The sequence below is a fragment of the Pezoporus wallicus genome, unplaced genomic scaffold (genome assembly GCF_028554395.1).
Source record: "Pezoporus wallicus isolate ANWC-B61680 ecotype Strahan unplaced genomic scaffold, APGP_CSIRO_Pwel_v1 contig_6966, whole genome shotgun sequence".
NCBI lineage: Eukaryota > Metazoa > Chordata > Aves > Psittaciformes > Psittacidae > Pezoporus > Pezoporus wallicus.
This window is the reverse complement of record NW_026639746.1, coordinates 4,788,864-4,803,598: the sequence shown is the minus strand read 5'-3', so window position 1 is coordinate 4,803,598 and position 14,735 is coordinate 4,788,864. Positions and strand designations below refer to the sequence as shown.

The following is a 14,735-nucleotide window of genomic DNA, read 5'->3' as shown; positions in this document are numbered from 1 at the left end:
AATTATGAGTTAAGTATAGCCAAGTGAGCCTTCCTGAAGAAAAAAGTGCCTCCCTAATGCTGCTATTCTAACTTGACAGAAATAAACAGGCTTTTAATATTTTTGTATGGGAAGTTTTTAGGTCAAATTCTGCTTAGTTCCTCTGATGATTTGTTTTAGATTCAAGATTGCAACAGAAGAAATTAATAGAAATATTAAACCCATCCTTTTTTATGGATGCTTGCTCTACTACCTTAATAAAGAAGATTAAAAAAAATACATATTGTACGGGCTCTGCATTTTAGACAAGGAAAAAGTTGCCACATCCTATGAGAAGACGACAAATATGTTACAAATTATGAGAAAGGAACCCGGAGTATCGTGAATTGCCAATATTCGGAGCTGTTCTACAAATCCCCATTGAAGAGCGACTTTACCTCATCATTATACAAGATTTCTAGCTGTGCATGATTCCCCTTGCAATCAACTGACAGGTTTAAATAGAAAAGGATGGTTGTTTCAGACTCTCAGAGCCTTTCATGCAAGATTAAAAAAAAACCTAAAATAAATAAGAGGATTATACTTATTCTAAGATGTATATCAGCATTCCTTGTTTTTTAAGCATATGGCAGAATGCATAGAAAAATCATTGAGTGTTTCCATGATCAAGTGTTTTTTTAAGAATCACATTAGTGAAGTAACACCAGATTAGCTGTATGAATGTGTCAACACAAACACTAGTGTAAAAGTAATTTGGTTACCAAAGCTATCTCTTTTTCTCAGAGGTACAAATGAATTGCAATTGAGATTCATAGTAGTGTTGAGTCATAAGGATTTTTATTTCTTTTATTTAAGGTTACATCTTATAATGGAAAAAATCCCATGTTTATAATTTTATTTGAAATATAATTATTTGTTATGACTACAGAAGTTCAAAGAGAGAATGTGATCTGAAGGTGCTGCAGTCCGGAATACTATTTGTGAATTAAAAATCTCAGTTCAAGTACAAGAAAGTATAAAACTGAATTTTTTGAGGCATAAATGCGAGACAGGTTTTGAAGGCTTTCAGCATATCCCCTACGTCAATAAGTAAAGTCAGTCTTAAAAAGGAGAAACTTTTCTGAAGGAGTAAAACTGTAAACCCATTATTAGCTTGGGCCTGTGAATTTTGTTGACCCTGAAGAATCTGAAATATTTGAACACAGCTATCCCTATTTCAAAAAAAGTGGTTTCTTATTACCATAATTATTTTATTTTAATTATGATACAGCATTAATCTAATAACCTCTCTTCTTACTGCAATTGGCAGTGGGGTAAAATTCTAATTCAATTTTGAATCAATTTTGAGATTCTCAGCTGAAAGGCAGTGTCTAACGCCAACAGAGTGACTTCTTTTCCTGTGAAACAAATACGGATCTTCTATGTTAGGTGTTAACTCAGGCCAACACAGAAAACGTAAATTGTCTAGTCCAAAGATGGGGCAAAGGTAAAGCATGAGAAGTATGAGAAATAAACTGAAGAATTAGAACTTAACTGGGATGATCATACTAACTACATTAGAAGACTGTCATTAAGGCTGTAAAATTCAACTCGTTAACATGACAAAATTCTAGCAACAAGGATGATCACAGTCTTTCAACCTTTTATTTCCTTCCTAACCCACTGCTTAAGTAACTGACCACATACATAAAAAAAGAAAACAAAAAAAAAAACCAAAAAAAACCTCCCAGCCCTTTTCACTATTCAGGACAGCAGCAGCTGCCTTCCAGCTCTTCAACACTTTATTTTCTCCTCCATACATGCTTCATTGCATGTTAGGCAAACACTGCTTTATAGAGAGTAATGAATTATTTGCTTTTGTACCTTGTGCAGGTGCATCAGTAAGCTGCAGAGCCTGGCACTGCAGTAACATTGCCCAGCAGAACATAAGCCTTTGGCCATGTGTTAAAGAAGTGACCATGCCTCACTTTCCCCAGCTCATGAGGTATGCAAGAGCCTTTCCTACCAGTTGTTTCTCAAGATTTAACTTCAGATGTGTACAAGACTGGGAGGTGGTATTATTCTCTCTTGATAACAGGAGAAGTACTAAAATTTTTAGGCTTTGGCTGTTAAGATGAAGATCTGCTTTTTTAGGATATTTGGACTGTAATAGCACAATGTATATTTGCAGCCTAGTTTCCACTGATTTCAACTAGTAACTGTAGTGTTGGGCACCTCTATGAAATCAGACTCCAGTTTATAAAACTGGACATGTGAAAAAAATGACATACCACCAGTCACTTATAGGTGGAAATGTTTCAAGTCTCTTACAGGCAGGTCCTTCTGTATAGCACAAACGGGGATAAAAGCCAGTTCTTCCAGGCATCCCTTAATTGCACAATATTCCTCTGCCTTACCATAATATTGTCTATCATCCACTGTGGGTTTCCAGCCTCTTCACAAATGAGGATTTCTGTGATACCACAGTATCAGTTCAGAACCAGAACAGCTTTAATCTGTGCATTGAAGCAGATGGGAGTCCCTCGTGAAAAAAAAGCAAATGACCACTTAATACTTACACTCACCCAGGAAGTCAAGAGAAGGCTGCAGAGAGTGCTTGGATGATGGTTTTCCATAACATTAATGGTTCCTGAGTGTACACATTAATGATTTGTCTAGCAGGTGGGTTTTTTTCCTATCAAACAAACACCCTTTACCTTCCTCTCACCGCAACTTCAGTATCATACAGTATTTCATCAACCTTTTCAATGGTTATTGGAAGAACTATTAACCTTTTATTTCATGTCACATATATTTATGGTGGAGGAGTCTATACAGCCCTCCCCTGACGCCCTAACTTTCCTAGACAAGTAGGTAATCATCATTAAGGCTAATGGCTATGATGAAAGGGAAATGAAGACTGCCCGTGAGCATTTTTGGTGAGAACGACAATATCTGCCTGGATAATTGTGACAGCAGTGACCCTGAAGTAAAATGAAGAAGTAAACAACTATGCCAGGAGATCAGGATTCAAAATCAATGTGAGGAAGTAACCAGCAGCAGCAGAGGAAAGGGGTAATGATTAAATTAAGTTAGCAAAAGTAATATTTGATTGGGCAATCATTTAATGCTCTCTAAGAAGACTAGTGACACAAACCGGTATGTAAAAGTAAGCTGGGGGGTTAGGAAGATCCTCTGAAGACCCTGGAAGAACAGCTCCCAGCCTAGAAAGCCTCTGAGAGACCCAGAAGCAGGATGACTGGAAGCAGTGGAGCCTTGTCCTTTTTGCTGGACCCAGGTCAATGTAAGTTGCATGTTACACCTTGAGTGGGGTTGCAGACAGTATAACCCCAACATTATCAGTGACCTGATTAAACATGGCGACTTCTCCCTGCTGTCCCTGTTGTGCATGGGAACACAACATCCCTGATGTAGCCGTGGTGTGCAGTATGCAACCAAACCAGGCCACGTTCAAGTTTGATGCATCTGTCGATGCATCAATTCATGCTGCCCCATGACTACCTTTTGACAAACCACCGAAGAACACAGGCAGCACTGTGCCATTTCTGCAGCATTCATGACTTCAACAGGCTGAATGTCATCCAGTGTCAGACTGAACCTATGTTAGCGCTCTGGATCTAAACAAAGATGTGCTGCAATTACCAAACCATTTTAGAGGTCTTTGGTGAGTGGAAAAGAATTGGTGGGGTAAGAACTAACAGGAGGATATCATGCTTTAGTACAGGCAAGCACTTTTCTCCCTAGGACCTCTCCACTTCAACTTATGTCAGCCTGGTCTTCCTGCTCTCTCCTGACACATTACACCATTTTTCTTATGCACCTACTTGCAGCTCTACTCCTAAGTTTTCTCACCTTGTTCCCAGTCTCCAAATACAGTAGCTCCAGTTCTCACTGGCTCCATGACTGGTTTCCCTCTTTTTCCTCACAGCTCCTGGTCACCAGCCACAGGTCTCCAGCCACCAAATCCCACTACTACATTCCTGACTGTTTCTGTCTATGTTTCCCAAAACCAAAATGAGGGCTGAGGTTGATACCTGGGAAATTTCAGCCCAACCAATTACAGCTTTGCCAAAATGTAAGGTGTTTTTAATTATTAAAAAAAGTATTGAACATAGGAGATTTTAGCAATTAATGTCTGTATATAATGAGCAGAATACTAACAGAAGGAGATAAAAAAGGAATCTAAATAGTATGGCCACTACATTAATACTACATTAACATGTTGAATAGTCCTCTTTTTTGAAATTAACTTCTACTTACTTCAGAAGAAGTCAGAAGGATGGAAAACAACCCTGGTGATTGCTGTATAACAGATACAGCCTTGCTACTGTCGGCAACACTATCTGGTTTTGCAGTTGGGATGAGGAAAAGTGATGGTAATTGCCTAGGGGAGCTGTCTTCATGAATAATCTATTCCATATAGTTTTGATGTTTGACAGAAAAACATCCTTAAACTGGTATTTGTACCTTAATTCCTTACAAGAGAAATACTACAGCAGACAGAGAGAAGGCTATGTTGCAAATACCATCATATTCAGGTATACAATTAATCCTATTTTAATGGAAAAATACATTTCTCCTAAATATCAGCTTTATTTTCCAAAGTGCTATAAATTTTTACATTCAAAACCGGTTTCTAAATGACACTGTACTCGAAGTTCTGCATTTCAGAGTTAGCTCATCATTTGTCTTTGCACATCAGTAAACATCTGACTATTATTCCTGACTATTCCAAGCTTTGTGTATAAAATGAGGATTTAATACAATGCCAGGCTACAGGAACTGTTGTGCACATTTATAATGTTTTACAAACTTTATAAACATGGTTGAACACAGGCAGAGTGAGGCAAAATAATAAAATAAGCAGGAAATGGACACTTACCCACAGTGCTTCATGTGAGGTGGTTTATCCATTCTCACTGCCAGTTTAATTTTCAAGTCACTGTCCTGGCTGTTTTTTGGGACTATCATTTTATGCAGATCAGGTGACTTTGGGCTGTTAGATGTTGGATACAACACTACCTGCAAGACATAAAATAAAACTTCAATGAGTTGACACAAAATAAATCTGTTAGTCTTTAATGGAAATTTCTAAGCAGTGAAGACTCCTGTTGCATCTCCTCCGATCTTAAAGTCAACTTAAAACTGTTTCATAAATCCAAGAAGCCTGTTGACTCAATCTTATTGTAACAAACAAATTTCCAAAACAAACTCATTTTCTTACAAATGGGAATTTTCATATTTTGAGTTAATACGATTTCCTCCTCTGTTAGTTCATTCTGAATTAACAGTTTTAAACAAAAAAAGGAACAGTTGACACTTGAAAATGGTCATGTATAATTAAATAAGAACCTGAACTTCCATATTACTCAGTGGTCTGCTGGAAGCATCCTACTGAAACAATTTGCTTAGCATTATGCAGTGGCTCACCCCTTCAGTCCTGACATTACTTAATGGAAGAAAACCAGAATATGTTCTGTCTTACCAACTCCATTTTCAGAAACTGAAGATTAATTCCAAAGCATCTTTGCTGCAAGTGGAGTATAATAAATGTAAGGTACTATATCCAGTTAACATGTGATATGGTATAAATCTTTTGTTTAATCTACATTGGCAGACATATAAAAAAAAGAAAAATACATCAAATTTTAAATATTTAATTTTTGAAACTACTAGCTAACAATTAACTTTAGATTAGTATTAGTCTCAGGCTGTTGAATATTTATATATTTACCATAGAATCATAGAATAGTTAGGGTTTGAAAGGACCTTAAGATCATATAGCTCCAGCTCTCCTACCATGGGCAGGGACACCTCACACTAAACCATGTCACCCAAGGCTCTCTCCAACCTGGCCTTGAACACTGCCAGGGATGGAGCATTCACAACTTCCCTGGGCAACCCATTCCAGTGCCTCACCACCCTAACAGGAAAGAATTTCCTCCTTATATCCAATCTAAACTTCCCCTGTTTAAGTTTTAACCCATTACCCCTTGTCGTATCACTACAGTCTCTAATGAAGAGTCCTTCCCCAGCATCCTGGAAGGCTGCTATGAGATCTCCACGCAGCCTTCTCTTCTCCAGGCTCCACAGCCCCAACTTCCTCAGCCTGTCTTTCATACGGGAGGTGCTCCAGTCCCCTGATCATCCTCGTGGCCCTTTTCTGGACTCGTTCCAACAGTTCCATGTCCTTTTTATGTTGAGGACACCAGAACTGCACACAGTACTGCAGGTGAGGTCTCATGAGTAGAGGGGCAGGATCACCTCCTTCGACCTGCTGGTCACGCTCCTTTTGATGCAGCCCAGGACACGGTTGGCTTTCTGGGATGCAAGCACACACTGAAGCCAGCTCATGTTCTTTTTCTCATCAGTGAGCACCTCCTTCTCCACAGGGCTGCTCTGAATCTCTTCTCTGCCCAACCTGTAGCTGTGCCTGGGATTGCTCCAACAAGAAAGTTTATTAATTTATAGTCAATACAATTAAATAGTACTACTTCATGAAAAACTTAGCCACAGTCACATGTTTGGCAGATAAATGCTGCTGAAACGTAACGTCTCCTTCTTTTTTATTACAAGCACTATTTTTGAATCAGTTTAGACTTCTTGAATCAACATAGAGCTCTGAATTGCCATGAACATGAAGCAGGATTTCAAAATGAAAACACTCTAAAAAGCATCATTCTTCACATTCATTTCTTGAAAACTAAAACTAATCATCATGCTAACCATCACGTTAGTTTCTTATACATAGTACTTGTGCCTTGTGTCACATATATAATACAAAATATATTATCCTCTGTGTTCTTACAGAAGTTTAATCAAGCACTTAAGGAAGTATCTCCAAGCAAGCATAAATCTAACAGATCTTATTAAGGCAAAATAGATAGTGTCATTCAGATCTGAAAGATGACGTAAGCTGAATGCTTTCAACTTCTCATCTCAGTATTTTGCAGAAACACGTTCCGGCATTGCTTTAATATCAGTAGCTCTATTGAAGCAGAAAAATATGATGCATTTCCACAAATCAAGTGTGCAACCTTTATAACACCAGTGGGAGAAATAACCTGTCACATCTATCGAATACATTCACTACCTTTTAAAGAGATGGCAGAAGAATCAGTATATTCTGGCTTCAATAAATCAGGAGGCTACTTTTTTTTTCTTTTCACAAATAGCAAACACTATTTAGAACAAATCTGGTTCCTTCTTTCCAAGAAACAAGTTGATTGTCATTATAAATAAAGCCATCTCTTAAAAAGCATTTACAACCATTATGAGTATGGCAAACTTTGCGTTCTGATGCACTGAACAGCAAATGGTTTACAGTTTGTTTATCTTTTTAAATGCAAGATTATATAACAGGATTATTATTCATTGGTTGCTTTAACCCCTTGGCATTCACATAGGACTTTAGATGATGTTATGAATTTTTCTTTTCCTGCAGACTGTAGTTCCTGTTGTCCAGGAATCTTATTACAGTTCATGCATCTCAAGTGACATCTTTCTCCTGTCAACTTCTTGAGTTGCTGATGATGCAAATACAAGCAGACAAGTGTATAATTAATTCATTATTTCAGTACTGACAATTCCTTTTCTGAATATTTAAAGAAGTATTTCAGAGCTTTGCTTTCAAAGCTCTCACAATGAGTAAGTATCTGTCAGAAATTATTTAAGTATGCACTGTGTTGTACTTGTATTACACTTTGTCATGCCTTCCAGCTTTAACCAATGACAGCTAAAAGAACTTTGTCATCAGACTTTTTATCATTACACACAAACACACTATGCACATGCACACAAAGCATTTGACAGGCATTAATTATATTCACAATAATCTTCACACTAATATTGCCCTAGAGGGTAATGCTAACCATTGTGTACCATCCCATCAGGTGGCACAAGCTGCAAGCTCCCATGAAATCACTGAACCCAAAATATTGGGCAAATGTTTCTTGATAGGAAAAGTAAAAAGTTACTGAAATTTGTGTTAAAAGTATTCTCCAATACAATGCCATTGCCATTGTCCATGAAGAAGCTCTCTAAGAACCTGTCTTGGATTTCCTTTCAGCACTGCTTATGGGATTTTAATCTTCTAGGTGTTGTTCTATAACCTACTTTAAAAAATAAAATGGTATCAACTCATGTCTTCTCTGAGGGATATAAAATTCACTTACAAGATATTCTTTCACTGGGCCTAAAATTTCTGAAAGTTTCATAAAATTCATACTAAATCATACATTTATGAGTTAAATTTTATTTTATATTTTATTTTTTAATTTATCTTATGCTTTTGTTCTTCTATATGTGAATATCATTATAGGAGATTGTCCAGCAGCAGCAGCAGAGAACTATGAGCTATTAGTAGAGCACTGTGTTTACAAGAAGTAAACTAAGAGGTAATCAGCATTAAAAAGTATAATGAACTATTAATGACCAAAATGCCATACACCTAACACAGCTGCTGTGCATTACATTGCTTCAACTGATTTAAGGCAAATTGATAGTATCAGAACAATGCGTGTTGAGATAATTCAGTAAATTAAATCATCTCATGATCATTAAAAATGCTCAGCCATGTGGTCCAATTATATCTAGTATTTCACTTCCTCAGACCACACTGTAATGGAAGAAATACCAAGTTCATTTTATAGCCCTTCTCATTCATATCTAAAATAAACACAGAACTCTTAAATATTATAGAGCAACGCATTTATGGCTTTTTGCAAGGTGATGTTCTCACAACACTGTTTCTTAATTGTGAACGACTGAAAACATTCCTCTCCTGGCCTTAAAATATGACAGGTTGAAAGACATAAAGCTATAATCATTTGAGGACTTAACTAGCCATCATTTCTTGTGATTTAGTTGTGTATTTAAGCCCCCAGCTGGATCACAATAGAAGTTATTGGAAGTACACCTGATCTAAACAATCAATCCAGCCAAGCAATTATTACCTCTCTATCTTTGGCATCATACCTTCCTTTAAAGGTATGAAAAGGTTGAGCTGTCCAAAATACTCTGACAGCTTGAACAAACCAAACTTGGGACAATCTTGCTTTCTCAGAGTTGATAACCAAGCAGAAGGTTCAGAATCACATGTGCTGTGCAGAAATACAGAAACACCTCCTATTAGTATTCCCATATTTAGACAAAGCTCTCAAGGTAACCACTCCTGTCTGCTGTTGTGCTGCTGTCAAAAGAAAACGCAACTTTCAAAAGGGACCAAGGAAGCTAAGAGGCAAGCAGACTTGCAAGCTGTAAGCACAGTGGAGAAAAAGCAGGAGCCAAGATAATCACTTTTCCCCCTACCCTCCCCACCTGGGCTGAGTTCAGTTTCAGCCAACTCATGTCCTCAGATCCCTCTCCTCCCCATCCCCTACTTCCACCAAAAATATGATATTCAAGAGCTGAACCCAAGCATGGGAGTTATCTACTCATTTGAGTCAAGTATTTGAAATGAGACATTTTACAAATTGGGTTGGTGCTAGACACATTTTGAGATCTCAGACCTTGGGCACCAAACCTTGGTAATCATGGTAAATCTGAACAGACAATGCTGAGTTCTGGCTCCCTGTCACAAGCAAAAAAGATGAAAAGTGAAGAAGGTTTGCAGCTGCTCCTTAATGCCCTGGCTGAGAGGCAGATGTCACAACATGCTATTACAGAAAGCCCTTGTCTTGCCTCAAGTACAGCTCACACTGCACAACCTTAAAGAAAAAAAGTTGCAGCCCATCAGCAGTCTCTTCTTCATAACACAGTGCTGCCCATCTTCAAAAAGCAGACCAAACCCTCAACTTTTCCCCATCCCCAGGGTGTTGCCTGATACCTGGGGCTGTCCTGGTATCCCTCATCCTGTCCTGCTCCCTCTCACACCAAGGAGCTGCTGCTGCTTTCGGCACCCAGCTTCCTGTCCTTTCTTTAAACTGTATGGTCCCCAATGAGAAAGAAGACTGAGACAAAAGAAGTTGCCATGCTTGATTGTGATACAAAATTAGCGCTTTTTGCCATTGACCAAACCCACAATTTCTTTTTATCTTATTCCATACCTAGGATAAAAAATTTTAGCCTTAACACTTAAGGTCTGACAAAGTTACAAGTAATTGAGGACTGAGTCTTATGTCACATGGCCTCAGTCATAAGCAGCATTGCAAGCTTGTTCAGAATAAACAATACACTCATGGTCAAGCAAGAAACCTCATGATGAACCAAAGAAACCAAGTTCTCTAACTCCCATGTTCTGCCAGAGACACTTCTAGCTCAGTTAATGATTATTTAAAACTATGAAAACCAGCAAGTGCCTGACAGATAAGATCATATGCTCCCTCAACGGCACTTGTTGAAGCTTTTTTCAAACAACAGGACTAATTGATTCTATGGAAGGCTTTTTCTTTCCTGTTTTAAAATGCAGTGATTTGAAAAGATTCCAGTGCAAGCAGAGAGGACAGGCAAATTTTATGTTATGAAATAATCACCATTATTATTTGGCACATGCAAATTTATGATTCCGGTCATTGTCTCCGCAAAGATCATAGGGAAACTTCCTAGTTAAATACACCCTGTTTCACTGATTTGGAAATAGCATTATAGACCAACAATTACTGAAACTGGTTTGAGATAGAAAACAGAGGACCAGTAACACTGGAGAGACCTTTTAATATTCCATTGTTTGTGTAACTCTGGCCCCAGCCTCACTTCGCGTATACTTACCAGTTCTTCTGTAGAAATGTCTACCGACTCCTCTCAAGTCACCTTCTCCCTTAACTTGAAAGTTTGGAGCTGTTCTGAGTTATGTCAGCCCCTTGCCCAAAGACAGGTTAATGTCAGAAAGCCAGAAGCTCCTGTCAGTGTGGCAAGAAGTGAAGTTCACTTGAACGCCCTGGCAGCAGCCTGCCAAGCAGAGCACCACACTTACGTCCTCTTAGTGCTAGTTAAGTTACAGTGCACGGGTGCCAGGAAGATGAAGCAAAAGCAGCTCAAGGAAGGGACAAGACTGGAGGCAGAAGTGGAAGGATGGCTCTCCTGAAAGTAACTCCCTTAGAAAAGTTCTCATCTAGGGAGCCGCTAAAGAAAGGATTAATAAGAGACTGATCAGCAGGAGAGTTTATGTGCATTTTACACAAGCTCCATCATCCCTTCCAGCCTGTTTCTCTATGACTCTATGACCTCACCTTTTGAGTGATCTCTTGGTTTTCAGCTACGATTGATTGTATTACAGCTGAAACACTGAGAGAAGGCTTTGGGTAATGGGCGGTTAAAAAGAAACAAAACCTGAACAGGCACATGGTGAAAGAGATAGATAGACTGTTGCTGACAAAGAACTGGGAAGCCTTTGCAACTTCTGCCATCAAGGAACCTCTGCTGATGCTGCCACTCAACACTTACCTTAATAGATTTTAGCAATTGATACAAGTTCCTTCACAAAGAGCCTTTCCCCAAATCTAAGAAAGAGCATGCCTGAATGAAAAATGCCTCAAGAATTTAACAAGAGGCATTCTCAAAGAAGCTACTGAGAAACCCCTATTAGTGTGGAAATAACACACTCAGCCAGACATAGCAGGATGCTGAGAGGCAGACTGCTCCAGGAGCAAGAGAAAAGAGGGAAGTGGAAGCAATCTCTTATCATTTTCCAAACTTAAAAGACAGAAAAACTCCAACCTGCAAAACCTCAGTTATTTCGATATGTGATGGAGAAGCACGTTCCCCAGAATGACAGGCTTTAAATTAACATATTCACAATATGAAATTGTCTCTGCTCAGCGGCTCTTTGAATGCAGCACAGAAGATAAACAACATGCCCAGTGCAGTCAGCATTCAGAAACTAGGCAATCATGTGAGTACAGGTACATAGCCAGTGCAGCTATTTTATCATGGCTTTAAATCAAAGGCAGAGTAGCAGCACTAAAGAAAAACACCAATAACTGCACAGCTAATTATTCCTGGCTGCAGCTGACTGTGACAAGCAGGTTGTGAGACAATAGTTCCCTTCTAATTGAATAGTCAGAGCAACAAGGCTGAAAAAATCTTATATTCAGAAAGTATCAGCAATCAAACACCACCTGCCGTTCTCACATTGTGTTCACATGTGTGCTAAGCAACCACAATGGCTGTCACTTCGAATTACTAGGTTTGAACATCTTCATACACAAAGTACTGAACAAGGAAAAGTGGTGTCAGATCCCCCAGCTTCAGGAACCACCGGGCTGGTTTTTCAGAAGTATTTACACCAAATTCTGGAGGCTTCTTCATGCTTCCTTAGTTGTTGCACGTACAACTGCAAACGTCAATTCTGCCTTCTGTATGCACATACAAAAATTACTGAAACGGCCAGATCAGTGTCAGTCACATAGAAACGGTACCACATGTTTCAAAGATTTTGAATAAAGTAGGTCCTTAACATTTCCTCATTAGAAGAAACACGGCTTGAAAGATGCAGCCAGCATTCTAGAAGTTAAATTCAGTGTTGACTGTATGTGGAAGTCTGCACAACCACAGATACAGACTGCAACTCAAATCAAAATAACATCCTTTTCCCTCCTGTGCAACACACATTTCTTCTTTCAGTTTGCGTAGAACAGAAAATAAAAGTTAAGATTTTGGTTGGGTTTTTTTTTTTTCAACACTTAAACAACAGGGAGTCAGAAGAATATTCCCCAGTAAGAAAAACGTTCTCTCAGCATTGACAGCTGGATTTATTTCTGCCTTTTTAGAGGAAAGGAACAATATCAGACAAGTGATGTAGTAAGTACTCTTCCTGTTAGTTAAGCACATCTTAAATGCCTTGAAGGAAGAACATGTTAAGTACAGACAACATCCCTTCTCTTGCTTGATGCTTATTTGGTAACTTCTGCAGCAGAGACCAAGCAGCCCCTAGACTCTGCTTCCCAACAGGGAGTATATAAAGTTGTAAGCATGGTCTGCCTTCTTTACTGAAAGCACAAACCTGCATCCCTTCTGCTCTACCATGAGCTAGTTACTTCTGGAAATCAGCAGCGCCTCCTCCTGAAACAGTTGCTGCAGTGGTGTCATACTGAGATCAGGGGCTACATCTTAAGTTCAGAACTGTGAGAGACTGCCATGGACTGATGGGGTCAAAGGAAACGCCTTCTCCTCTACAACTCTTGGGAAACTTTGCTGGCTCTACATTTCACACCTTAGATCTGTGTTCATAAAAAGCTGATCCTTTAGTGGCAGACTAAACCCTTTGGTATGTAATGAAAATTCAAAATTCAAATCATGTAGCTCAATGACTCCATCTATTTCTAATTATAGATTAAACAGAACAAAACCTTCACAATGACCCCAGGGTATGGGAGCTGCAAACTTCAATAATGTAGAAAAGCAGCAGCAGGTCAAGACACGTGTTGAAGGATTTACTCGACAGATGGGAATTAACATCTATAGCAAACTACCTCAGAAGCGGCAGGTTTGAGTTGAGTTTTTAGGCAGAGAAAAAAGTACCAGCAGAAGTATCTTCAGGCCTTTCCAGAGCATACCAAACCTCACTGAATCAGAAGCATTCCTGCGAATCATTGCAGTATACTGATCAAGCACGAAGCTGCCAAACTTTATTAAACTTACCCAGTGAGATCCTGCATCTTTTCAAAGGCTACCTGAGTTTAAATCTCTCAAACCTGAACACAAAGCCATCAACAACAAAACAAGCCTTTGAAAGGTAAAATGTATACCGTGAGTATACACAGTACCTTGAAATTACTTTGTAAAAAGTCGGTAAAATATTCTTCCAATCTCCCCTGAAGCTAGCAACTGCCACTCTCAAATTAACAAGAGATTGGAAAGATTCCCCCTTCTCCTGAGTTGAGTGTTTACCACCCGCAGCTGGAAGGTGTCAGCAACCCTGGGGACTGCTGGACCTGGGAGGTGCAAACAGGCTGAGGCACAGCAAAAATGCCCTTTTTCATTGTTTTCCAGTGCTAAAGACCACACACTGTATATAAGGTCATTGTGGGAGGTTTATCTTTGACTTACATTTTTTACAAAAGGCGTTTTTTGGGCAAGGAGAGGGCTAGGCATTTTTGGTAAATACGTAATGTATTATAAAACATAAAATCAATATCCATGCATCTCTCAGGTACTTCTGTTTGCTATGCCCAATCTCAGCACAAGCTTTAATGCAAGGGGAAAAAAGGTGATGGACTTTGTCCTTTGTTACGAGGGGAGTAAAAAAACAGGAAAAAGTGATAATTTAATTACCTAATTCTGGTACAAACTGCCAAATCTCAGAGCACCTGATAAAAGCATGCAGACTCTCTGCTGAAGGGGAGTAAGAATCTGCAACAGAAAAAGAAGATAGCTCTTCCCTCCCTCACTTTTCAGATATCTTGCTTTGTCTGGGAAAGCTGGGTCAGACTCCAACAACAACACAGTGAGCTCAGCCCTAACTCCCCTCCATTAGCTATTTATATTTTCTCTCTCTCCCCTTGCCACTCCCAAACAAGAAAGGAAAGTTATTACCTTTTTTAAACTGGTTTGACCAGCTGTCAAACAGACATGTCATGAGGCAGCCAGGATGGGAAGGGTGAGGTGGCAGGGAAAAACAAACCATCTGGGGCCACAGGATACAGTTAAGGAAAAGGCTATATTCAATAACTTTCTCCAAACGAATTTAAATTTAAAATCTTTTTACCCTCCAGTCCTAGAAACTCTTAGAAAAAAAAGCACTGTTTGCCGTGTGCTAAGAAATGTAGCCGAACAGATGTTATACTGAATGCCTTATACCAGTTTATGGCATGTTTTAG

The 14,735-nt window shown here is 39.0% G+C and overlaps 1 protein-coding gene across 11 annotated transcripts in view; it reads right to left on the bottom strand.

Moving 5' to 3' along the window:
- Positions 1 to 14,735, bottom strand: part of CADPS2 (calcium dependent secretion activator 2) — a 310,379-nt gene that overhangs the window by 148,322 nt on the left and 147,322 nt on the right. For all 11 annotated transcript variants that reach the window (XM_057415800.1, XM_057415805.1, XM_057415801.1 and 8 more), the window contains exon 8: positions 4,862 to 5,001. In XM_057415800.1, coding sequence (XP_057271783.1) covers positions 4,862 to 5,001 — 140 coding nt within the window. The remainder of the gene's footprint in view (positions 1 to 4,861; positions 5,002 to 14,735) is intronic.